The sequence below is a fragment of the Gopherus evgoodei genome, chromosome 4, assembly GCF_007399415.2.
Source record: "Gopherus evgoodei ecotype Sinaloan lineage chromosome 4, rGopEvg1_v1.p, whole genome shotgun sequence".
Lineage (NCBI taxonomy): Eukaryota > Metazoa > Chordata > Testudines > Testudinidae > Gopherus > Gopherus evgoodei.
Genome location: NC_044325.1, coordinates 77,885,535 through 77,911,149, shown reverse-complemented (window position 1 = coordinate 77,911,149; position 25,615 = coordinate 77,885,535). Strand labels below are relative to the sequence as shown.

Below are 25,615 nucleotides of genomic sequence, written 5' to 3'. Positions count from 1 at the left end.
GCTCTTCTCACCCACAGAAGTTGGTCCAATAAAAGATATTGTGTCACCCACCTTGTCACTTTAATATCCTAGGACCAACATGGCTACAACACTGCATACATATAGGATTAAATTACAGCGGACTAAGGCCACTTTATTCCTGAATGAAACCATAGGGGCAAGAGAGATGACAGATTTGCTTTAATTTATGCCCATTGACTTCATACCTTTAGTTGATTTGCCTCAACTTTCTGGAGTGCTACTATGTAGGCGTGGCCTGAGTGCTGTAACCCAAAACTGTCCTATCTGGAAAAAAAAAAGGGTTTTGTTGTCACTGGGGGTTTTTTGTGGGGGTGGTGGTGCGCCTTGGGGTAACTAACACTTATGGGCAATCCTGAGGTAAAGCACAGGTACTTTACCTCATAGTAAAACTAAACTAGGCAAGATCAGCACTATGCCCCTGTCTGGTGTTGACGTCACCTAGTTTACCTTGCGGTAGAACCTTTTCTTCATTGCATTTTTACTTAAAATAGCTCACACACATTTGTTAACCTGAGGTTAAAAAAATGCACGTTTTCAGCAGTGAAGACAAAGCCAGAGAGAGACCACAGCATGGATGAGTAAAGTTAAAATTTTGTTACATTCTCCATCCAAGGTGCAAATCCAAAGAGACAACCATGTGCAACATGGGGAGACTTTACAGCTCCTGGAAAGCCAGCTCTTACCAGAGCTGAGAATGTGTGGTGTCCACATAGTATTCCCAAGTTCCACTTCTCTGTACCTCCTTCCATCTTGGTACCAGTCTCGCAGTTCAGATTCCCATATCTATATTAGCAAAGAGCATTCATTCTGGTGTTGAAAATGAACCAGTGTCTGAAAAAATATATTGCTGGCAAATGATAAAGAGCAAGGTGAATCAGTGTCATTCCAGGCACTCTTTTCTTTCTTCCTGGCACTGGGGGAAGATTTTCCTTGAGTTTTCCTTCATGATGGCATAACTGCAATTACAGAACATTCACAACTGTAGCATCTATCAATGCAAGGGCCATGTATATAGAGCGCTGACGTACAGTGTGCTGGTGCTGTACACTACCCTATGGAGATCCAAATTCAAGGCCTGGTTCATTTCCTTAAGCCTGTGCCATCAGATGCTGAGAGCACTGTGAAGACAATGTACTTAGGTCCCTCTCCTCAAAGGTAATAATGTGCCTAATCCATTGAAATCAATAGGAGTTAGGCAGCTAAATGTGTTTGATCTGAGCCGTAATAGGCTTTGGATCAGGCACTGAAATCATTGGGCTCCCTTTGACTTCAACAGGTTTTGGACTACGACTTTAATCATTAGAGATGAGGCGCTTTAAATCACGCTGGGAGGTCTCTCTTGGCATATTCAAAATGGGTTCTGAATGTTCAACCCTCATAGAACAAGTATGTTCAACACTAGGACAGGGAATCGTCTATGCTTCAAGAAGGTTTCAGAGTATACTAAGGGCATCTATCATATTTAGAAACTATATTAGGATAAAACTTTAAATGTCTCCTCACATAAAGTGTGTTTTATACATATGCAAACAGTCAAAAAAGTGGTAGTACTTTCAAGACTTAAAATCATCCATAATCTTAATGCTGTAGCCCTTAATCTCACATCCTTCTGCCCCATAATGTTTGTCATCATCCTTTTTTATGTATCATCTATAAGGACAGCTTTTCAATAGAGTTTGGTTTCCATTTAGACACCTAAAAGATGGCCATAGTTTCACAAGTTCTCAGCGCACAGAAATGCCCACTGAGACACCTGGGGTCAGATATTCAACAGAGCTCGTACCTAGCATGCTGAACCCCTGAAAATGTGGCCATTTATTTTTGTAACAAAATGAGAAATAATCTCTTCTGACTATATGCCCCTGCCCTGGTGATGGGCAGATTATAACTACATGCTTGTATCTGAGAGGGCCTTTAAACTGTCAGACCCAGATCCTCAAAAGTTTAGCCTGGCCAAAAGAAGGCTGCGGGGGGATATGCTTGCTCTATATAAATATATCAGGGGGGTTAACGTTAGGGAAGGAGAGGAATTATTTAAGTTTAGTTCTAATGTAGGCACAAGGACGAATGGGTACAAACTGGATATTAGGAAGTTTAGACTTGAAATTAGACGAAGGTTTCTAACCATTAGGGGAGTGAAGTTTTGGAACAGCCTTCCGAGGGAAGTAGTGGGGGCAAAAGACTTATCTGGCTTCAAGACTAAGCTCGATAAGTATATGGAGGGGATGTTATGATAGGATAGTTTAATTTGGGCAACTGATCTTGGATTATCATCAGATAAATCTGCTCAATGGTCTGCGGGGAGATGTTGGATGGGATGGGAACTGAGTTACTGCAGAGAATTCCTTCTTGGGTGCTGGCTGGTGAGTCTTGCCCACATGCTCAGGGTTTAGCTGATCGCCATATTTGGGGTCGGGAAGGAATTTTCCTCCAGGGCGGATTGGCAGGGGCCCTGGAGGTTTTTCGCCTTCCCCTGCAGCGTGGGGCACAGACCGCTTGCTGGTGGTTTCTCTGCAGCTTGAGGTCTTCAAACCAATTTTGAGGATTTCAATAACTCGGTCCTGGGACAGGGGTTGTTATAAAATTGGATGGGTGGGGTTCTGTGGCCTGCCTTGTGCAGGAGGTCAGACTAGATGATCAGATTGGTCCCTTCTGACCTATGAGTCTATGAGTCTATGAGTAAAAGTATTTGGTTGGGTGCCCAAATACCTTGAGGACCTGGGCCTAAGGTCAAGGACATTGTCCTTTATTTTGTGAGATTCACAATGCACACTTTTACAGCAGTAAAATTATAACTTAGCCCAAAACAAACTAGTCTCACACTTTTATCAACATGAAAATTCACCAACCCTCCCTAAATTTTTGCAATTAGACTTACCAAAAGTGTAGTTCAGCATGAATCCAGGAAACACCCAAGCAACATCGCTGTGAAATTCTACCAGCACAAAGTTCTCCGAGGAGGTAAAGTCTGCAATCTGCATTGTTCCACAGTATGGGCCAACAGCTGGAGATGTGGGTCGGCTCCCATCATGAATAAGCAAATAGTCATATTTACATTCATCAATGTCCTCCAGCTCAAAGGAGACCATTGTTAGAGATATCTATAGATAATACAAGAACACTTTGCTTGCATCCCTTTCTCTTAACCTTTATCTTGTTTATTTAGATTGGAAATTTTGGGGGGCCTGGACTGGCCATTGCTATTTGTACAGTGCCCTAGGAGTCTGACCCTGATCTTGGCTGGCCCTTAAGTGTTACTGAATGTAAATTATTATTTATTATTATTTTATCATAAAATAGTTTGAACTGAAAAAGCATTTGGTCTGGAGGGTGGGTCATTTGGGTAATCTCCTGTCTTGTGGCAGGATTAATTTCACTCTCTTTGGCAGTAAGGCATCAGATACAGTTTTGAATATCTTTAGGAGCAAATATTTAAAATACTAGTGTAGCATTTCAGCTTTTTGGCTCTCACCTAGGCTATGTCTACAGTACAAGCTAGGGGTGTGATTCCCCTGCTCCCATATTCATACTTGCACTAGCTATCAGTGAGGGTGAGTCTAAATAGCAGTACAACAGGGGTAGTGGCAGCAGAGGCAAGTCTTAGCTGTTCTGATTATGCACCTTCCCACCCACCCCCAAACCAGTGAGTATGTACTCAGCATGGTTAAGCCATGCCTCCACCACAGTTATGTGTGCTACTGCAGCTACACTGCTCTTCAGACTCTCACTAGCTCAATGAGAGCTATTGCAAATATGCGAACAGGAGCAGGAGGAATCACACTGGTAGCTCATAGTGTATATGTAGCCCTAGAGATTATTTTGAGCTAAACCTACCACTTATGAGACAACGTCACCATCAGTTCACATTCAAGGCTAAAATGGTTTTCTTTAACTATCGCATAAGGCCTATGGCACCGACTGAAGTCTTTATTGCGAGGGCTTAGGTTGGGTTTACATAGCGCATGAGGTGAATTTCATTCTTTGAGTAGCTGATGTTGCTTCTTAGGATGTGCTAGAACAACTGATATTCTGTACTGCAAAGAGAAGCAGTCAGAAGGCGTTGCTAGAGCCAGCAGAAAAGCCCTTCAGCACCTCACCTTGAGATCTGCTGGAGCACTGATGATCCAGAAGCAGTCCTGGTTTTTGGGGTACCTGTTGGGGTAATTTGGGGAGGTGATCACCCCACGTGTGCCCATCAAAGTGCTTCCACATTTCACTAAGAAGAAACGAAACCACACAGATAATGTTAATGAGTGTATTAACAGCTTGTGAGCAAGAAGAAAGAATCCAAAGGGACATCAATATGAACCTATACTAGAGCCAAAAGAAAATGTCTCCTACTCAAACAGTCTGTTTCTATGCCCAGCATCTGTGCTTCCATTTGTATTGACAGAGCATAGTATTGGTTCTCCTTTGAAGAAGAGGGGGAAACTGCAATTTAATGCTGAATAAAGGTCTGAACTTAAAAAACTTTAATGTAGACAAGAGAGGTTTTGCCCCACAACCACCTCCCCTGGCACATTCCCAAGCCCATCCCTACCTTTTTCCAATTTTTGTTTTTTCAACCAGCAGGGAGCAGAATTGCAAGTATGACACATTTCTACTTACAGAGCATCCTCCCTGTTCACCAGGAATTCAGCCAGTGCTTGATTCTGAGACCAGGCTTGTGGTAGATAGATAGTAACTTGTTCTAGTAAACTAGTCCCAAAAAATGTGGCTGAAATAGTTTCTTATATATATATGTATAGCCAGTAAAAAGGAAATGAGCTTTCAGGAGAACTTATTTGATATAGAGGGTTAATAATTTTCTATGCACTGTCTGTGCAGCTCCAATTGCAAGAAAGCAGTTAAGGAGTCAGATCCTGGGTAAAATTTGCTTTTGAAAATTATACCTAGTATCATAGTCCTACAGCAAGGGAGAGTGACCAACATAGGAGGGAAGTGGGAGGGAACAAACTGCTGGCTACAACAGTAATTAAAATAAACGTTTTTTTTCTTTTGTGAAAAGTCAAACAGTGAAATGTCCTCCACTTTTTCCCCATAAAAAACAAAGTTAAATTTTGGAGTTGAAGTAATGATTAACTAATAATGATCTTACTTTATTTGGTGCCTTTCCTTCAATAGCACTTCACTAATGACAGAGAAACTATAGCCATCAAGTAGTTTATTTCCCCACTGATCCCCCCAAAATACAGTAACCTCTCAAGTGAAGCTGGGAGGGTCCTAAACACACACACAAGTGTTGAAATCAGGAAGTAAAAGATTACCAGAGCCAAGGGAAAGCACAGGAAAAGTTTAAGTAGGCAGCCTGTAATTACTTCCTCTGAAACTTGCCAAGATGCTGAGGTTAGTATCCTGTCTTAGGTAAAGTGTCATGGGACCTTCAATAACCACCAAGTGGCCAGGACCTTGGTTTTACATCTTATTGGAAAGAATTCTCTACAGTACCCTCTGGCATCACACCATATCATTGGTTTAGCATTGACTTGGGAGTCAGAGGGCCACCTGTCGAAGCACCAAAACAACTTTCTGCTGCACCTGGATGTTTCTTGGGGGGTCTTCAATGTCCAAATACTAACAGGGCCCTATCCTACTTAATTTGTGTGGTAAGCCCAGACCTCACTAGGGGGTAAGTCCACAGATAAGCTTACTTGAACCAACCTAGAAAATGCAGCAAAGAATCCTGTGGCACCTTATAGACTAACAGACGTTTTGGAGCATGAGCTTTCGTGGGTGAATACCCACTTCCTCAGATGCATGTAATGGAAATATCCAGGGGCAGGTATATATATGTGTGCTAGCAAGCAAGCTAGAGATAACGAGGTCAGTTCAATCAGGGAGGATGAGGCCCTGTTCTAGCAGTTGAGGTGTGAAAACCAAGAGAGGAGAAACTGGTTCTGTAATTGGCAAGCCATTCACAGTCTTTGTTCAGTCCTGAGCTGATGGTGTCAAATTTGCAGATGAACTGAAGCTCAGCAGTTTCTCTTTGAAGTCTGGTCCTGAAGTTTTTTTGCTGCAGGATGGCCACCTTAAGGTCTGCTATAGTGTGGCCAGGGAGGTTGAAGTGCTCTCCTACAGGTTTTTGTATATTGCCATTCCTAATGTCTGATTTGTGTCCATTTATCCTTTTCCGTAGAGACTGTCCAGTTTGGCCGATGTACATAGCAGAGGGGCATTGCTGGCATATGATGGCGTATATTACATTGGTGGATGTGCAGGTGAATGAACCATGGGTCCAGATGATGAAGATGTCATCCATGTAGCGTAGATAGAGAAGGGGTGTGAGTGGACGAGAGCTGAGGAAGCGTTGTTCCAGGTCGGCCATGAAGATATTGGCATATTGTGGGGCCATGCGGGTGCCCATAGCAGTGCCCATAGCAGTGCCACTGATCTGGAGATATCTCCAGATCAGTGGCACTGCTATGGGCACCCGCATGGCCCCACAATATGCACCCGCAATATGCCAATATGCCCCACAATATGCCAATATCTTCATGGCCGACCTGGAACAACGCTTCCTCAGCTCTCGTCCACTCACACCCCTTCTCTATCTACGCTACATTGATGACATCTTCATCATCTGGACCCATGGGAAGGAGACTCTGGAAAAATTCCACCATGATTTCAACAGCTTCCACCCCACCATCAACCTCAGCCTGGACCAATCTACACGGGAGGTCCACTTTCTTGACACCACGGTGCAAATAAGTGATGGTCACATTAACACCACCCTATATCGAAAACCCACCGACCGCTATGCCTACCTTCATGCCTCCAGCTTCCATCCCGGGCACATCACACGATCCATTGTCTACAGCCAAGCACTGAGGTACAACCGCATCTGCTCTAACCCCTCAGACAGAGACCAACACCTACAAAATCTCCACCAAGCATTCTCAAAACTACAATACCCGCATGAGGAAATAAGGAAACAGATCAACAGAGCCAGACGTGTACCCAGAAGCCTCCTACTGCAAGACAAACCCAAGAGAGAAACCAACAGGACTCCACTGGCCATCACATACAGCCCCCAGCTAAAACCCCTCCAACGCATCATCAAGGATATACAACCCATCCTGGACAATGATCCCACACTTTCACAGGCCTTGGGTGGCAGGCCAATCCTTGCCCACAGACAACCTGCCAACCTGAAACATATTCTCACCAGTAACTGCACACCACCCCATAATAACTCTAGCTCAGGAACCAATCCATGCAACAAACCTCGATGCCAACTCTGCCCACATATCTACACCAGCGACACCATCACAGGACCTAACCAGATCAGCCACACCATCACTGGTTCATTCACCTGCACATCCACCAATGTAATATACGCCATCATATGCCAGCAATGCCCCTCTGCTATGTACATCGGCCAAACTGGACAGTCTCTACGGAAAAGGATAAATGGACACAAATCAGACATTAGGAATGGCAATATACAAAAACCTGTAGGAGAGCACTTCAACCTCCCTGGCCACACTATAGCAGACCTTAAGGTGGCCATCCTGCAGCAAAAAAACTTCAGGACCAGACTTCAAAGAGAAACTGCTGAGCTTCAGTTCATCTGCAAATTTGACACCATCAGCTCAGGATTGAACAAAGACTGTGAATGGCTTGCCAATTACAGAACCAGTTTCTCCTCTCTTGGTTTTCACACCTCAACTGCTAGAACAGGGCCTCATCCTCCCTGATTGAACTGACCTCGTTATCTCTAGCTTGCTTGCTAGCACACATATATATACCTGCCCCTGGATATTTCCATTACATGCATCTGAGGAAGTGGGTATTCACCCACGAAAGCTCATGCTCCAAAACGTCTGTTAGTCTATAAGGTGCCACAGGATTCTTTGCTGCTTTTACAGATCCAGACTAACACGGCTACCCTCTGATACTTGACAACCTAGAAAATGATAGGCCTGGAACCTGTGGACCCAAGACATCCCTTTTCTCCCTGTCTCTCTCCCCTGCCTCCCCCCAAATTGTTAAAAATACCTTCTATGTGGCCAGGGCTGGCTCCAGGTTTTTTGCTGCCCCAATCAAAAAAAAAAAAAAGCCGGGAGCGGGACAGAGTGCCGCTCCAAAGCAAAAAACAAACAAACAAAAAAAGGCCAAAGTACTGCCCCTTGCAAAGGCCACCCCAAGCACATGCTTGGAATGCTGGTGCTTAGTGCCAGCCCTGTATGTGACCCCTACTTTCTACCTTGTCATTCATGAGATCTAAAATTGCATAGATATCCAAATGGCTAATGGAGTGCTCTGCAGTCACTTTTCACTCTGTGCTAGCAGCTCCTACTGCTCAGTTACTTTTTTTAAACAGGTAGCTGTAAAGACCTCAACTAGCCCAACAAGGCTTCCTCGGCCTCCAGAAGAATGAGTGAGACCTGAGAGCTGCTGGTATGAGGGCCAGGTAGGGTCCTATTTTTCTTTTTTTTTCTTCATTCCCAGCTCCACAAGCTGCTGGCTTTGAACAGTTCTTATGGATGGTGGAAGGGAAACATAGAAAAAAGAGTTTACCACCAAAAATTCAAATATAGAAAAACACATTTTGCAAAATTCCACAAAAAGTTCAGTTCTGCACATAAATATTTTCTAAGCAAAAATTAGAAATGTCACCAAGCTCTGTAAATGAGGCACTGTCCGCACCCTGGCTATAGGAAGCTTGGAAACCTGTTGCTGCAGTAGCCTCATCGCTCACAAACTCTACAAGCATCACGTTTCTAGAAGCCACCAATGAGGGTAAGGACCCCATCCCACACAACTTGTCCAGTAAGACACTGGAATTCCTGCTGCTTCCATCATAAATTCTGATGTAGTCCGAGGTACAGTCTGAGGAAGGCTGAAGATCAAAAGCATCAAACTGCAGGAAAACCTGAAGAGGAACAAGAAAATTAAACACTTCAAATCTGCCCTGACTTCAATGCTTTTCCATCCTTATTTGACCCTGACCTACATCCCGTGTGTGCGTGTGGATTTCAGTGTGAATCTGTTTGTCAAACAGGATCTTGGCTGAAATCCTGAGCTCCTTATACTGTCCTCCCTTTTCAGGAGAGCTCTCTTTTCTTGTCATCAGGAGACTTGCCTCCATTCTCCCCTTCTTACCCTTTCTTTACACTCCCGTCTCTTCAGTGGTGCCTCTTCCATCTCTCTAGTCCCCTCCACCTACCTTCAGTAATGACACCCCATAGAGACCCTTCTGCTCCTTGCCTACCTTTCATTCGCTGCCAGCCTGCTCTCCCCAGCTCTTCACCTTGCCAGTGCTGCTTCAGTCCTCACTCTCATGTCCCCAGCCACTTCTCTATGCTACATGCCCATGAAGCTGCCTGGTTTGACAAGAACAGCAGGATCAAGTATAGAAAAACAGAGAGTGAGGGACTCGACTTGCATGACAGTCTCATCTGAATTCCACCTCCCAGCAGCCAGAGAGATTCCTCTCTCCCTGCCACAGTTCCCCAGAGTGGCCAAAGGAAAACCCTGGAAAGCAGTAAATCTTTGCCCCTAGAACCTGATTCAGAGCTCATTTACACTGGTGTAAATCAGAGTAACCCCACTGACATCAGTAGAGTTACACCAGTATAAAACTGATATATATAAGAGCAGAATCAGACCCCAAAAGGGTTATGTTATTTACCAGTGCATCGGAAAGTGATATATTATCTCATAGATTTTAATGTCAGAAGGGACCATTAGATCATCTAGTCTGACCACCAGTATATCAAAGGCCTTTAAGTTTCATCCAGTTACCCAGGCACAGAGCCCAATAACTTGTTTGGCTAAAGCATATCTTCTGGAAAGGCATCTCGTCTTGATATAAAAACATCAAGAGATGGAGAATCCACCACTTCCCTTGTAGTTTGTTCCAATGGTTAATCACTGGCACAGTTAAATAATATTTAATATATAATACTATTAAAATTATGACATACAATAGCAATCTGATAAATAATGTCATGTATTATTAACACCTATTCAAACCTTTTTTCTAACAAAAATCACCTGATGCTGTGGGATGCGAATGAGCCACAGACAGTGGCTGTTGTCTGGATATGAGGATGGGTAATTGGCAGATGAGAAGGTGTCAGTAGGTTTATGCAGCACATTGCTACAGCAATCTGAAGAACAAAAGAAAACAGTTGTAAAGAAAATGAAAGATGCAGAGAAATCCTCTTCAAGGGAAAATCCAGTCACAGCTATCTCCATCCATTAATGGCTGTCAAATTTATAAAAGAGAAATTAATTGTCATGTTCACAAATGTGTCAATGCTCATCTACTAAACGCATTAAATAACTGTAAGCAAAATAATGGAGCTAGTAAAATAAGCTAGAAGGAAATTAGCAGCTACCATAAAGTTTCTTAATTAAGTACATAGTGTTTGGAGCACTTACTGCAGCTATAGAGCTTGTTGATTTTAGCCACGTCGAGATTACTCAGTCCCTCTCTCTGTCCGATGGGTACAGAGGGATCAGGAATCGGTACAATAGTTGCTTTCCCAAAGGTGTTAGAGAAGTCATATCTGCAGAAGTAGGGGAAATCACGGGTCTAAGTCAAATCCCACTTTAAGTGATGCATTTGTATTGCTATGGAAAATATTCTAAGTAACATTTGCCTAAGATTCTGAAGAGATTAAATAGGAAAGGGCAAGCAAAGAGACTTCGCAGATATCTCAGGAAGAACTCTTAGGAGCAGCTTTGTGTCCAGCAACACTGAAATGAAAAAACAAGGGGTGAATGTATTGTTTGGGGGATGACTCCTTCCAAACCTTTCATTAGAGTGAACTCTGTGTCCCAACCAGAATGCTCGGAAGAGCAAGGTTGCTGTCTGAGCTCCTGATTCTTTGAATATTTGAAACTGCTACTTGTTGTCTCTTGCCTCCAGCTAGACAGGATTTATTTATCTTAATTACTGGTTCGCTTTGGGGAAAATGCTCAGAAATTTGCTGCCCGTTAGTGCAAATGTGGGGCAAGGTGCCTCCCACAGGCTTCTATGTTAAGGGCTAAATTGTAGAATTAAGCCATGACCCAAGATAATACACAATTTTCACAAAGTACTACACAACATCCTGAGGATGCAAGAGGAATCCTCCTAAGTACTGTTGCATAAGTGAATTAGTGATCTAATTAATAGCCCAGCCCCGAGAACACTGCAGAGGCTGGCTTAGAGGACAGACTTGGTAGTGCCAGACCTGGTAGTGCCAGACCTGAAGTTATGGCCATATAAGGCCTCTACTGTAAGGTGTCACAGCTCAGGACAATAACACCAGACTTGCCAAATCCATGAAAAAAATGCAGAAATTGGGCTTGTTTTTGGCTTAATTGGCTTGTGAGTTGCTTTTTGGCCTAGTTTTTGGCTTGTAGCTTGTTGTTGCTTGTTGCTTCCTTTTTTTTGATCAGCTCCCAGCAAGGAGGGAAAAGGGGCAAGCTGGGGAGAGAGTCAGGAGTGCACAGCGGGCCCACCACAGTCCCAGACTGCACGCTGGGGAGATCTAGTCACATAAAGTGTTGGGGTTCTTAGGGATGGGCTTGTTTTGGCCTTGTTTTGAAATGGGATTAACTTTGTTTTTGGCTTATTGTGAAAGTCGGGGTGCTTATTTACTGTGTGAAAGTTGGCAACTGTGAACAGCACCTGTATTCCCCCTCAGTGGTCCACCAAGGGCACCCACTCTTAGGCTTCTTGCTCCACAGCCATTGCCTTCCCTTCTATCTCCCTCTGACTGGAGTATTTTGAGGCTGCACAATTCCCTGTCCTGTCTGTATTTCCCAGCACAGACTGGTTGCCTAATGACATCTGCTTGCTTTCTCTTCAGAGGCAGAGAAGAGATAACAATTGCTACAATTATAAGGTACCACACAGTACTTCCTAGGCAAGCCTGATTTAATCTTATGGTAAAAAGAACTACGGAGAAAACATATTAAAAACAATAAAAGAACCTACATGCATATGAATAAGTTTACCAAAGTTCATTCTAATATGGATTCTGGCAGGAGCAGTCCTTCCTCCTCTAACTCAAGGGACTCCTTGTAGATGCAAGTTCATCACAGCTTCAGCTCAGAACAAGCACACAGTCATGTTGGACCCTGGAGAATCAAGTTTGAACTAGTGTATAGATAAACCTTTCCAGAGTAGTTTCACAGGTTGGCTTTGCAGGGGGAAATTTACATCCCCTAAACCCCAGTTATTTCCTAAGAAATCCACTTCATGTGCATTGTACCAAAAAATCCTTTGAAGTTCCAATCCCACAACTGTACATAAAGACTAGCATTTTTACATGAAATTGTCAGTCTGTCACGTAAGATACGAATGCAGTGAGAAGAAATGTTACTCCACTGTCTTTCTCTTCCAGCCCTATCCCTCTTTACCTTTGCCAGGGCTAAGTCAGACAGTAGTAATAGATTCCCTTCGTGATGAGTGTTCCCGCATTTCTAAGCGTATGTCTACACTTCAGGCTGGAGGTGTAAATTCCAGCTTGAGGAGACGTATCACATGTGATCAAACTAGTGCACTAAAATTAGTGAAGTCGCAGCAGCGAGAGAGCTAGCCACCCAAGTATGTGTCTGGAATCTCAGACAGGATTGTGCTCAGGGCGAATAGCCCCTCTTGTAGTTCATGCCGCCATAGCTATACTGTTTGTTTGTTTGAGTGTGCTAGCTTGATCGGAGCTAGCATGGCTATGTCTCCTCAAGCTGGAATATACACTTCAGCTTGGAGTATAGACATACCTTAAGTGAATAGCAATAGCCACGCCCTTGAAAGAGCAATTCTGTCTCCTAAGTTTGAATAGGCGATTAGAGCCCTGCTTGCCTCTATGAAAGGAAGCCCCAGACTCCAACTTACAAGCCGTAGTGCATCACTGAGGAATAGTCGTAGGGAAGACCCAGGTTATTGGAATTCACTTTCCCAAAGTTCCCTTGTTCCCCTGTAAGGTATGAGAGCAACATTTCAACCATAACAGCACAGGATAGGATCCTAGTGAAAATGTTCCTTCTATCTAAGATACTTATACCCCACCTACACATTACTGTAATACAGGGATAGGCAACCTATGGCACACATGACAAAGGCGGCATGCGAGCTGATTTTCAGTGGCACTCACACTGCCCGGGTCCTGGCCACTGGTCCGGGGGGCTCTGCATTTTAATTTAATTTTAAATGATGCTTCTTAACCATTTAATAACCTTATTTACTTTACATACAATAATAGTTTATATATACACAGACCTATAGAAAGAGACCTTCTGAAAATGTTAAAATGTATGACTGGCACACAAAACCTTAAATCAGAGTGAATAAATGAAGACTCGGCACACCACTTCTGAAAGATTGCTGACCCTTGCTGTAATATCTGAGACCTTCACAACCTGTAATGCATTTATCCTCACCACAGCCCTGGAGGTAGGAAAGTGCTCTTATTCCCCTTTTACATATAAGGAATTAAGGCATAGAAAGACTAAGTGACTTGACAAGGTCACACAGGAAGTCTGAGGCAGAGCAGGGCGGTCTAAATCCTAGGCTTAGTGCCAAAACCACTGGGCCATCCTTCCTTTCTCCTTCACCCTTTGACATGAGTTTCTCTGTTATTGTTACTAGTGGCTGGCAAAGCAGGAACCATTTGGACAAGTCCCTCGCATTGAATGCTTATCAGAAATGCATCACAGCTATCTGAGTCTCATGAGTCTGAGTCTGCAAAACTGGGCCAGAGAGCTTGAAGTTAAAACCAGTCTCTTCATTTAGCATTTTCACTCCTGGTCCAATCCAGGACATGAAATGCAGGGAAAATCCAAAAATGAACAACAGATGAGGGAGAAAAACATAACTGAACTTTTTCATAGCTCAAAAAACTGATTTGAGGTTTGGGGAAAGATTCAGGCTGGTTCTTATCAGCATTGATTCTACCAGGCCAATGTATAGTTTCATGATAATTTCCATTTGCTCCATTTATAGCCAAGAGGAGAGGATTGAAAAGCTGCTATAGTTTACTGTGATTTCCACCCCCTCCCCATGCTGTTCTCTTTTATTAACCAGCAGATATGAAAGGGCTTCAGCATCAGTTGTTTATATAGAAATGTGAAAACCATGTGAGCAATAAATCCTTTGCCTTTCTCTAGCACCCTCCATCCATGGATCTCAAAACAAGTTGTAAAGTTTACCACATTCCTTCATATTATATTCACTTCAGAGAGCTGAAGGTGTTCAGCACCTTTGAAAATAAAGACACTCGTTCAGGTACTTAAAAGTGGGTTTCAATGCCTGACTGCAAGCACCCAAATGTAAATATTTTGGCTTAAGTGACTTGTTCAAGGTCACCCAGGTAGTCAGTGGCAGAGCCAGGAATAATACCCAGATCTTGTCAAGCACAAGATCATTCTTCCTCTCATGATAAACTGCCCTGAGTCACCTACCAACATTTACAGAGAAAAACTTAAAAAAAAGTAAAGCAGATTCTTTCTAGCTGAATGATGAGGCAAACAAATGTAAACAATAACGTATAATTTGGGGAGTCTTATGGACAGAGGGAAAAGAGTACCTAGGTGCCAGCTCAGTAAAACATTTCAGAAACTTGCTTAAGTCCATCTGTGTTCAGCAATGCATTTAAGCATGTGATTAAAGTTAAGCATATGCTGAAGTGCTTTGCTGAATTGGGGCCCCAGAACCTAAACACTATAAGCAAGAAGAAAGAGCTAAAATAGAAGTTCTGGCCTAAGGACAGAAAAGTATCCTGTATTAAAAAAAAATGAGAAAAATAAGCCAAGTTTCAAGTATCTAAGTGGACTGCAACATAACAGTAGGCAATATGTTGTCAAAGCAAAGAAATGGGAAAATTTCCAAGGTGAACTGTAGGGTTAAAAAAAAAAAAGCAATACTGAAACACTGGGAAAAAATAGGAGGTAGGAGAGCTGGGAAATTGCAAAAGATCTCAGGGTATGATCCTGCACTATTAAAGTCAATGGGAATTCTGCCTTGGCCAGCCATGGGAAAAGGAATAGGGCCCTCTTCAGAGCTCTTTTTCAGGTCTGAGAAGGGTATGTGGCTCAAAAGCTTCTCTCTCTCCTCAACAGAGTTGGTTCCATAAACGATATTACTGCACCCATCTTGTCTCTCTAATATCCTGGGACCGATACGACTACCCTGACACTGTATACTAACTCCTTCTTTGTCATTTTTATGATGTAAAGAAGAGTTTTAAAAAAAAAAGTAATAACTATAAAGACATGTGAAGCCACCAGCTCAGCTCAGTGGTTTGAGCATTGGCCTGCTAAACCCATGATTGTGAGCTCAATCCCTGAGAGGACCATCTGGGGCAAAATCAGTACTTGGTCCTGCTAGTGAAGGCAGGGGGCAGGACTTGATGACCTTTCAGGCTCCCTTCCAGTTCTAGGAGATAAGTATATCTCCATACATTAAAGGGGGGAGGGATAGCTCAGTGGTTTGCCCAGGAGCCTGCTAAACCCCAGGGTTGTGAGCTCAATCCTTGAGGAAGCCACTTAGGGAGCTGGGGCAAAAATCTGTCAGGGATGGTACTTGGTCCTGCTAGTGAAGGCAGGAGGCTGGGCTTGATGACCTGTTAAGGTCCCTTCCAGCTCTATGAGATAAGTGTCTTTCCATTTTTTATTATTATTATTAATCTCTCACTATCTCTGGGAAACTCCAGGGCTAAAGCCCTTCTTTTTGTTAGCCTTGTCCTCACAGCATCCAGGTTGGTTGTCCTTTCATTATGAGCTCCAATTCCGATCTCATTTACATTGGTGTAAATCAGGAATAACTACATTTGAGTCAGTGGGGTTACACCACTGTCAAATGGGTGTGAATTAAATCAGAACCAAGTCCACTACCTTTGGTAAAACTTTGGATTTTTAGCTCCTTCTCTTAGGTGTCTCCTCTTTATACTTCACTGTAAAGCACCACAGAACCCTATGGCATTATATAAATAGCAAATAATTATAATATCTTGCGAGAGATGACCTCTGATGTCCAAGCACAAGATAATGCAATTGAAATTTACTCAGGATAATGTGGCAATGGCTGAAAATTTGTGGTGCAAACTGTTTTAGTCTGGTGGAGAAAACGTGCTCATGTCCCACTCACAGGGAAAGGCATATATATTTCAATGTGTCTGAGAAGGAAGAATCAAATAATACATTTGCTGAAGTAATTTGTCACTATTTGGTATTCTGTTCCCCAGTCCCATCCCTCACTATGTAATGTTTGGTAAACAATGTAAAGATGTAAAGAATTAGGATAAGTGCTGTTACTATCACCATCAACACCACTCCCTTGGACATACCTGCGGTAATGTATTGCCACATGATCTTAACATAGTTGTCCCGGTCACTCCGGGCCTGTTCATGTAAAAAACCCAGCGCATGGTTCATTTCATGCTGAATTGCTCCTTTACTCATGCAGCCTATTTTCATCAGACCCACCTGCTGCATACCTCCAATCTTTCCAAAGTGAGACCAGCAGCTGAAAGGAACATGCAACCAATAACCAAAGATGTCACGTGCAACAAGCTATAGTCCCATAGATTAAAAGCAACGTAATCAACCAAGTATCAGAGGGGTAGCCATGTTAGTCTGGACCTGTAAAAGCAGCAAAGAGTCCTGTGGCACCTTATAGACTAACAGACATATTAGAGCATAAGCTTTCGCGGGTGAATAGCCACTTTGTTGGATGCATCAACCAAATCAACCAAAAATTTTTGGGTAATCAACCAAAAATATCAACAAAAAGAAAAAAATGAAAAATTGTACGAGCTCTGGCAACTCACTGTCTTAATCACAGACTCCTGGAGTCTGCTACCAGCTAGGACTATTTAAATCCAGGTCAAGCAGGAAAGAAAGAAAACTGAAGAATAGATTAGGAAATTATCCAAGCTTCTAGTCACAATTAGGACTGATGGAACTGACCTCTCCCCAGGTACAATGCTTATGTAGTTGGTTTCTGTTGTGCGATTTATAAACTGGACACAAGTCAGGGTTGTGAACTCCTGCATTGCTTCAACAATCCAAGTCCTCTCTTCCACAGCTAGAAAGAAAAAGGAGAATGTGTAACCATGGTATTTTGATTATTATGTGGCAGTCCACTCCACTAAATCTCTGCACCTAGTTATTTTCCTATCACAGAAGTCAAATTGGATAAGAGTGCAGAGGGTTAAGGGGTCTTCAAAGTGATTAGGGTAGTAATAATAATTATACTTATCCCTTATATACATTGCCTTGCATGATGAAAGCACTATACAGGCAATGAAAGGTAGGTAGGTCAGTATTAGGTGAAAGGTAGGTAGGTCAGTCCATTAGGCAGATGGAGAAACTGAAACAGAGAGGTTAAGGCCAAAATAGTCAGTCTGGGGTGTGTAAATTAGACAGCTGACTATATTTAGGCAGCTAAATAAAAGCGGCCTGTTTATCACAGATACTGAACACCTGCAGCTCCCACTGAAGTCACATGAAGCAGCAGGTGTTCAGCATGCCTGAAAATCAGAGTATTTTTATTCATGCCTAAACATTCCTTCAAGTGCTTGACTATATTTGAAACTTTTGGCTTAGGTCGGCCCCCTCAATTACAACCCACTTTTCAAAATTCGTCCCACAAGTGTTGTGCCTCAGTTTCCCCATCTGTAACATTACAGTAAATAATCCTTACCTAGCCACAGGGATGTTGTAAAACTGAATTAATTACTGGACACAGTCATGCCTCTGCATCAGTGTACCCCATTGCCCCTTGCCTCAAGAGGGGGCTCTGCAGGTCCAGGGATATGCAAATAAGAAAGGGATGAGGAATAAGTGGGACAGTTGTATGGATAGGTGGACCCACATTGTCCACATGCCCCCAAATGGCACCACAGTGATTCCCAAGAAAAGTTAACCCAGACTCAGGCTGTGTTAAATGTCCATGCCTCTTCCCCTGAAAGTGAGAATAACTGTTTAGGAGGGGTCCCTAGGGAAGTCACTGGTGGTTGCAGACCAGGAAGTGCTGCTTCAAAGGAATCAATCTGCAAGGGAGCAGGGTAGTGTAAGGGACACAGAGCTCATATGAAGACAGGGCTTCTATAGAGATCTTCCAGGTTAAGGCACCAGTTCTGCAGCCTCTTCCACAAATCCACTGACTGACCCCCTGATCCACTGACCCCAACTAAACAATTAGGAAGAAATCTCTCCAGGGAAAATCTCATGGAGATTTCCATTGTCTTTTCCTCTTCTGCACCATTTCCCATGGAAGAGGACAATTAGGCCTTACTGTTGGTATGGCTCTTTCTGAGATCCTTCCATAAAAACTAGTATGCGCGTACAAAATATTTATTATTAGAAGTAATAACATATTAATACAAATATATTCGCTGAAGTAACAGATTAGACACATCGTTTGGTCCATAACTGTTAAATGTCAGTAAATATAGACTAGTATGTATGAATCCATTGGTATTTATGTAACTAAATACTGTCAATTAAATATCCATTTTACTAAATATCCATTTTACTAAATTATATACAATTTTAGTCAAACTGTCCTACGAGCAGCTGATGGGAAGGGTAATAGTCATAAAGGCTGCCTTGGGTTAAAATCACTTTTGACACATGATACAGAGATACCATGAAATAAGCCTCAAAATTTGGTGTTAAAATCCATTCTAATTTCACAGGTACATTTACACGTAACTTACAAAACTCTGTAGAAACATTAACTGGGACTTTGACTAGCCCATCACGGGACTTGGGCCAGAAGCAGCTGCTGTCACAGTTTATGGCATTGCGTTTTCTTCTCAAGACAATGTCACTCTCATGCAGAGTTGTTTCGCTGTCTAGGCAAACAAAGAAATAAAGAACATACTAGACATGGGAAACAGGGTGATGTTTCAAAGGCACAAATGGGAATTTGGCAGCCAACTCCCAATGACTTTCAGTGTGTGTTAGGCACCTAACTGCCCATTTTGTCTTAGAAAATGTCCTCTGAGTGAGAAGTTATTTCTAATAATCTACAAAAGGATTAGTAAATATGTTTGTGTGGAAAATAGGCAGCAAGTTTAAAACAAACAAAAGGAAGTATTTTTTCACACAACGCACAGTCAACCTGTGGAACTCATTGCCAGAGGATGTTTTGAAGGCCAAGACTGTAACAGGGTTCAAAAAAGAACTAGATAAGTTTGTGGAGGATAGGTCAATTAATGGTTATTAGCCAGGATGGACAGAGATGGTGTCCCTAGCCTCTGTTTGCCAGAAGCTGGGAATGGATGACAGGGGATGGATCACTTGATGATTACCTGTTCTGTTCATTCCCTCTGAAGCACTTGGCATTGGTCACTGTCGGCAGACAGGATACTGGGCTAGATAGACCTTTGGTCTGATGCAGTATGGCTGTTCTTAAAATAAACCGTGATGTGCTTGGACAGGTGAGGCCTTTCTGACCTCCAGTGAAGAAAATATGATAACATATAGGCCACTGCACACTTTTAATCAATGACATTCTGTCATGTGAATAACAGTGTATACATTTGCTAAAGGAGCTTTGGGATCCTTCAGCATGGAAGGCGCTTTAGACATGTAAGGCATTGCTCTCCTTCACTGAGACTTGCAAAGGGAAAGAAAAGTCTTAACAGGCATCCAGAAAGATCTATTAAACTGTCCAAGAGACACTACTGTCTCTAAGGGGATTATTCAGTGTGTGCTGCTAATTAGTCTCTGGGTTAACTTGTGAACTATCACATGACATCATAATATGTCCCCCAGTTCTGACTTCCAAATCTCCACTGCTGTTCCCATCCTGTGTTTCTCAGAGGCAGTAATTATCGATTATTGCACCAAATACATGTGTAGTTTTGTGCATGCACACAAAGAAGTTACAATGTCACACAAGAAAGATAAAAAGGGACAACACAGGTGAATGAGTGACCCCCAAGTGTGGAGAGTGGCCCTAGGAGAAGGTAGAGACAAAAGACTAAATTCAGCTCTGGCATAAGTAGACCCATCTACCACTGATGTTGAAGAGAGCTGAGCGTGCTTACATCAAGACTGAATCTGTCACAGTGTCACACAGCCAGGATGGGGATCACTTATATAAAAAGGGTGAAGAGACTCTGCTCTCTTCTTTTACTGGTCGTATTCATTGGCAAAATAGCATACCTTGGGGGCAATTATTCAGTAATCCTGCTTGATTTCCTTCATACCAACATAAATCATCAAGTTAATGTGAGTTTCAAAGATACAATTGGATTTGTTTTCCAGGGCCCACCATTAAGCACTGACACAGAGGATTATTTTTGAAGTAATAAAAAATTATGGCCAAAATTTTCAAGCCTGATTCCCTAAAATTGGACTGAAATTATAGTAGTAGCCTAATCTGCAGAGGTCCTGAACAACTCCAGCTCCCATTGAAGTCAACAGGATCTGCAGGTGTGATTCATCACCTTGGAAAATCTCCATAATCACTTATATTTAGGGGCCTAAATATGGATTTAGAAGGCATCCAGGTCTGAAAATTTTAGCCTATATGCCCTATTCTCCTCTCAGTTATAGCACTGTAAATCAGAGGTAGCTTTTTTGAAGTGATAGGAGTTATACTAGTATAAGCCTTGTATAACAGAGTGGAAAATCAGGCCTGAAGTACTTAAGTGTATAGAATAAAAAGGACAACCTTAGCCATAAAAACCCCGAGTATCTATAGAATAGTTAAAATCAAACTCACCCATTTCATTATTTCTTGTGGCTACCTGCAAAAGGAAAGGAAATCTTTTAGTATGCGCACATCATCAAAAGAAAACTGTCATTAGATAGAATCACAACAAACTTTTGCTACTCTGAAATATTATAACTTATTTTCAGACAGACAGACAGGTCGATCTGCAGAGATGCAAAGTCTAAACTACCATGGCAGCATGAACACACCTGGACAGGTTTACATAGTGCAAAGCTATAGAAAAATGCTAAAAGGGCTGACAGTGGAATAAGGTTCATCCTCAAATTTCTGAGCAAGTCCTCTGTGTTCTGGAGCTCCGTTCCCCAAAGCCCCAGCTTGTTTACTTGAAAGATGTTTTTATAAGAAAGCTGCTGCTTTTAATAAGTGGACCAAACTTAGATAACATGATGTATTTTCGCAGAATAAACAAGCTGCAGGAATTCCCAGCGGAGTTGCAGGCTTTCATTTCATACTTATTTATCTTTAGAAAATAGAGGAAGTGGAGCAATAGGAAAGAAAAGAAAGTAACCTTTAGATGACTCAAGTTTAACTCTATGAGGATCCCATGAGCTGCCACAGCATTCCCTCACCTCCAATGCAGGGTCTGGGAATCTGAGCAGTCAGGGGCAGGGAGTGGGTGGGTTTGTCTTAGGGGAGATGAGCATTTCTCCCTCCCCCATGAAAACACAATTGGAGCCATGCTGTCAGGGAGTTGGGACAGAACCACACAGGGTCCAGAGCCTCCGCACAAATAGCCCAATACTCCAGAAGATCCTCAGGATCTTCTAGTTTTGTGGGCCAGATCCCAGGGCAATCTCCACCTCTGACTGTCCTTCAGAGAAGAACTGAGAGGGAGCACTGTGAGGAAAATCTCATATTGTTTCCCTTCCCGTTGGCAGGTTATTTCCAGGTAGAGGAATGATCTGGCTCTGCCAGGCAAACTCCCATTGAAGTGAGAAAAAATCCAGTTACTTTTTCTATTTGTGAATTTGTGGGAGCAGTTTGACATCATGCTTTTAAACCTACTAAAACATCATTACCCATAGTCACATATTTCTGTGAAGCTTAGGGTTACCTATGCTGTGGCATTTTCCATACAGCACATAATGCAACACTGAGGGCCAGACACAAAGAAGCCGCAGAAGAAGACAGCTACCTGGATGGAACAGCTCCTCAGTTTGCTACCCTAGTAGTTGGTGAGCATCTCAAGAGGCTAAAAATCCCAGGGCCACCCTCCAAACTAGCTGTTGCAGATCAAACTCAGAAACCACATTTCCACAGCTGCACATAACAAAATGACCAGGGGAGCCAGCAGCAAAAATTATTATTCCATCATCATTCTGTGGAATGCAATTCATAAACCATTATTGACTCCAGCTGCAGACCATGGGTCAGATTTATCCTTGAAGTCAAGGGAGTTACATCATGAATTAACTCAGCTTGTTGATAGCTACAAAGAATCAGATACATCTCCCAGCTAATCAGTGACCCAAAGTCTGGTGTCAACTGCCAGTCTAGTACAGCATAGTTAAGCATCTCTCAGAAGTGAATTTCTTTCTGGTACCATCTGTTTGTCTGCAGCAATCTGCTTTCATATTCTGGTATAATAATTTTAAGGGCTGGGTTTCATTACATGCCCAAACAATGTGACTACACCACTGTAGTTTACATTCTCTTTCCTTCCCTCCCTCTTTTCTCTCATCTCTATTGCTCCATGACTCTCTATTTTTAGTCACATAGTCCTTGATCAGATGTAAGTATTATCATTGTTCCTTCTCAGTAACTCTGACATGTTAATAATATTTCTGTATTATCTAAAATATTGGAATTGTATTTGTCCTTATAAAATTGGAATCAGTGTATTCCCCTCTCCTATTTAGACCTGTTCTTCTGCTAGCAGGGGGCCTGTAGGACCTAACATAAACTACTCATTCTGGAAGGGAATGCTAGAGACTACACCTGTTCACAACCCTGAGAGAAATAGCTAGGCTCTTAGGCTTTGTCTACAAAAAGGATTTCCAGACTGGCTCCTGATAAGGCCCCTGTGTAGACCCACCTCTCTCTTCAGCCTCCCCATAGTCCACCTTTAGGCTTGAGCAGGTCATTGCAGGCAATCAACATAGGGTTAGCTCAGCTAGACGCTCCCTTAGGGGGGTTAGTTACACTAGGAATGTGGAGTCTAAGTTCCTGGAATAAACATTAGTGAAGTTCCTCAGACAAACATCACAATAACCAACTACTGGAGAAGTATCACCAAGCAACTCATAAGAAATCCCAACAAAATTAAACACAGTTTTAACATTTCCTCCGTATCGCCATCAAGTCAGGTCCCAAAGTTCTTATTACACCAGTTCTGAAGCAGGAGCATAGGGCCCTCTTATTAGTTAGACAATAAGAAGGCAGACACAATCAGTGCCCTCCTTGAATGAGTGTGTTACAGTTCCCACTGGCTTTCATGCAAATTGTGCATGCACATTTCACCCCCCAGTTTACCAGATTAATGGTTCATAGATCACGTAAGCCACATACCATTTATGAAATGGCCACAAAACCACTTTGCCAAATGTTGGGTTCATCTGCCCCTGGAATTCCTGGTGAATTTAGTGCTGGGTGCAAGGTTAAATCAAATAAATTGTCTTATGGACCTACACCCCATAATGAACTTAACACAGATAGTGCTTCCCTGGAAGATAGTCGATATTATGGTAGAGAAACAACGACTAGATGTTGTGTATCTGTAGGGAGATAAATTTACATTGGTTTCAGACCACAACTTAAGTGACTTCATTAATACAATTCTAAAATCCACTGATGGTTAAAAAGAGGCTGGATGAAAGCAAATGATCTTGGTGCTTGTGTGTTTTAGTGACTGGTTCTGGCATGTTCAGCTTGGTGGTTCAGCAACACTTGGCTTTTCTTCTGAGGTTTGAGTTCAGATGGCCTCCAGAACTAAAAATGAAATTCAGAGGGAAACCACAGCAGATTCCACAGGCTGTGTCACAAAACCCACTAAACTCCCTCACGGCCTTCTCAAGACATGCTGTTCTCCTTTCTTACCTTCAGCCATCTTATCCTGCAGGTGGTTCCACCATCTGGCTCTTCCGCAGACAGCTGGCAAGCCCTCTACTTAATTCTACTCTGCAGCATCTTCTGGAGGAGGAAGCAGTCACTCACCACTGCTTTCTGTAGCACTGAGACCAGAAAATTCCTCCACAGCTACTTCTCTACTACCATCCCTTAACCTGTGGTCTAAGTGTCCCTCCAGAGTTCATGGGGATGCAGGGAAATCCCCAATGGGCAGTCTTCAGTTCTTAGCAAATGGCGCAGGAGGGATTTTGGTGGCATGGGCCCATTGGTTAGCCTTTCCTTCCAAGGTGGCAATAAAGGTGGTGGGCTAACGGGCTACCCAGGGAATTCCAGAACCTGAGGCCAGGAGGACTTTGCCTGGCAGATGACTAGAGCTAATGCGGGTGCCTGGGGCTTGTTGGAGGAGATTGCGGTGAGGAGGTTCCTGCCCCACATCTGCTGGTTTCAAAAGATCCCCCAAGTCAGATGAAACTCACCTGCTTCTATTTTTCTGCCCTAACTGGAAATTTCCAGAGATTCATTGAGCCTCTCACTTTGCCCACAGGAACTTTCTTCACAGATGATTCAGGCAGGCAATTTTTACCTTGTTTGTAGTATTGTTACAAGTAATTTGTGCATCTCTAAGTTAAAGGGGGTTTTATTATTATTATTTAATAGTCTGATGAAAATATTTAATGCTTTGTTACTGGTGGAGTTTTTTGCGACTGGCTGCAGGTGTAGAATTTTTCGGAAGGCCTGCCATGGTGGCTTCTATGCATTGGTCTCCAAGGTATGGGCCAGATGGGACTAATCTGTCTTTATTTCCTCTGATTCTATCATTCCACAGGGTTCAGGTTCCAAACCAAAGGTTCCAACTCCAGATTTCATGATATTTCTTAGTTGTATTTACATATACTATTCATGCCCATCACAGCTGAAAACACAGAATCCTAGAAAAATAGACCTGGAAGGGACCTCAAGAGGTTGTCTAGTTGAATCCCTGGCACTCGTGGCAGGACTAAGTATTATCTAGACCATCTCTGACAGGTGTTTGTCCAACCTGCTCTTAAAAATGTCCAATGATGGAGATTCCGCAATCTCCTTATATAATTTTATTCCAGTGCTTAACCACTCTGACAGTTAAGAGGTTTTTCCTAATGTCCAAACTAAACCGTCCTTGCTGCAATTTAAGCTCATAGCTTCTTGTCCTATCCTCAGAGGTGAAGAAGAACAATTTTTCTCTTTCCTCCTTGTAACAACCTTTTATGTACTCGAAAACTGCTATCATGTCCCCTTTTAGTCTTCTCTTCTCCAGACTAAACAAACCTAATTTTTTCAGTCTTCCCTCAGTGGTCATGTTTTCTAGACCTTAATCATTTTTGTTGCTCTTCTCTAGACTCTCTCCAATTTGTCCACATCCTTCCTGAAATGTGGTACCGAGAACCGGACACAATACTCCAGTTGAGGCCTAATCAGCACGGAGTACAGCAGAAGAATTATTCTCATGTCTTGCTTACAATACTCCTGCTAATACATCCCAGAAGGATCTCTTTTTTTTGCAAAAGCATTATACTGTTGACTAATATTTAGTTTGTGGTCCCCTATGATCCCCACATCCCTTTCCACAATACTCCTGGGCAGTTATTTCCCATTTTGTATGTGTGCAACTGATTGTTCCTTCTTAAATGAGTACTCTGCATTTGTCCTTATTGAATTTCATCCTGTTTAGTTCAGACCACTTCTCCAGTTTGTCCATATCATTTTGAATTTTAAGTCCTATCCTATGCACTTGCAACCCCTCCCAGCTTGGTATCATCCACAGACTTTGTGTACTCTGTATGCCATTATCTAAATCATTGA

At 42.6% G+C, this 25,615-nt stretch overlaps 1 protein-coding gene across 1 annotated transcript; it reads right to left on the bottom strand.

Moving 5' to 3' along the window:
* Window positions 1–53: 53 nt before the first annotated feature.
* Window positions 54–20,987, bottom strand: LOC115651518 (astacin-like metalloendopeptidase). The gene is made up of 12 exons (XM_030562599.1): window positions 20,899–20,987; window positions 20,699–20,723; window positions 18,681–18,818; window positions 16,927–17,044; window positions 16,305–16,483; window positions 12,857–12,938; window positions 10,411–10,538; window positions 10,021–10,136; window positions 8,671–8,896; window positions 4,119–4,237; window positions 2,900–3,122; window positions 54–977 (listed from the first exon to the last, which is right to left on the bottom strand). The coding sequence occupies exons 1-12, from the start codon at window positions 20,965–20,967 to the stop codon at window positions 964–966; spliced, it is 1,437 nt and encodes a 478-aa protein (XP_030418459.1). The 5' UTR covers window positions 20,968–20,987; the 3' UTR covers window positions 54–963.
* Between the last annotated feature and the right edge of the window lie 4,628 nt (window positions 20,988–25,615).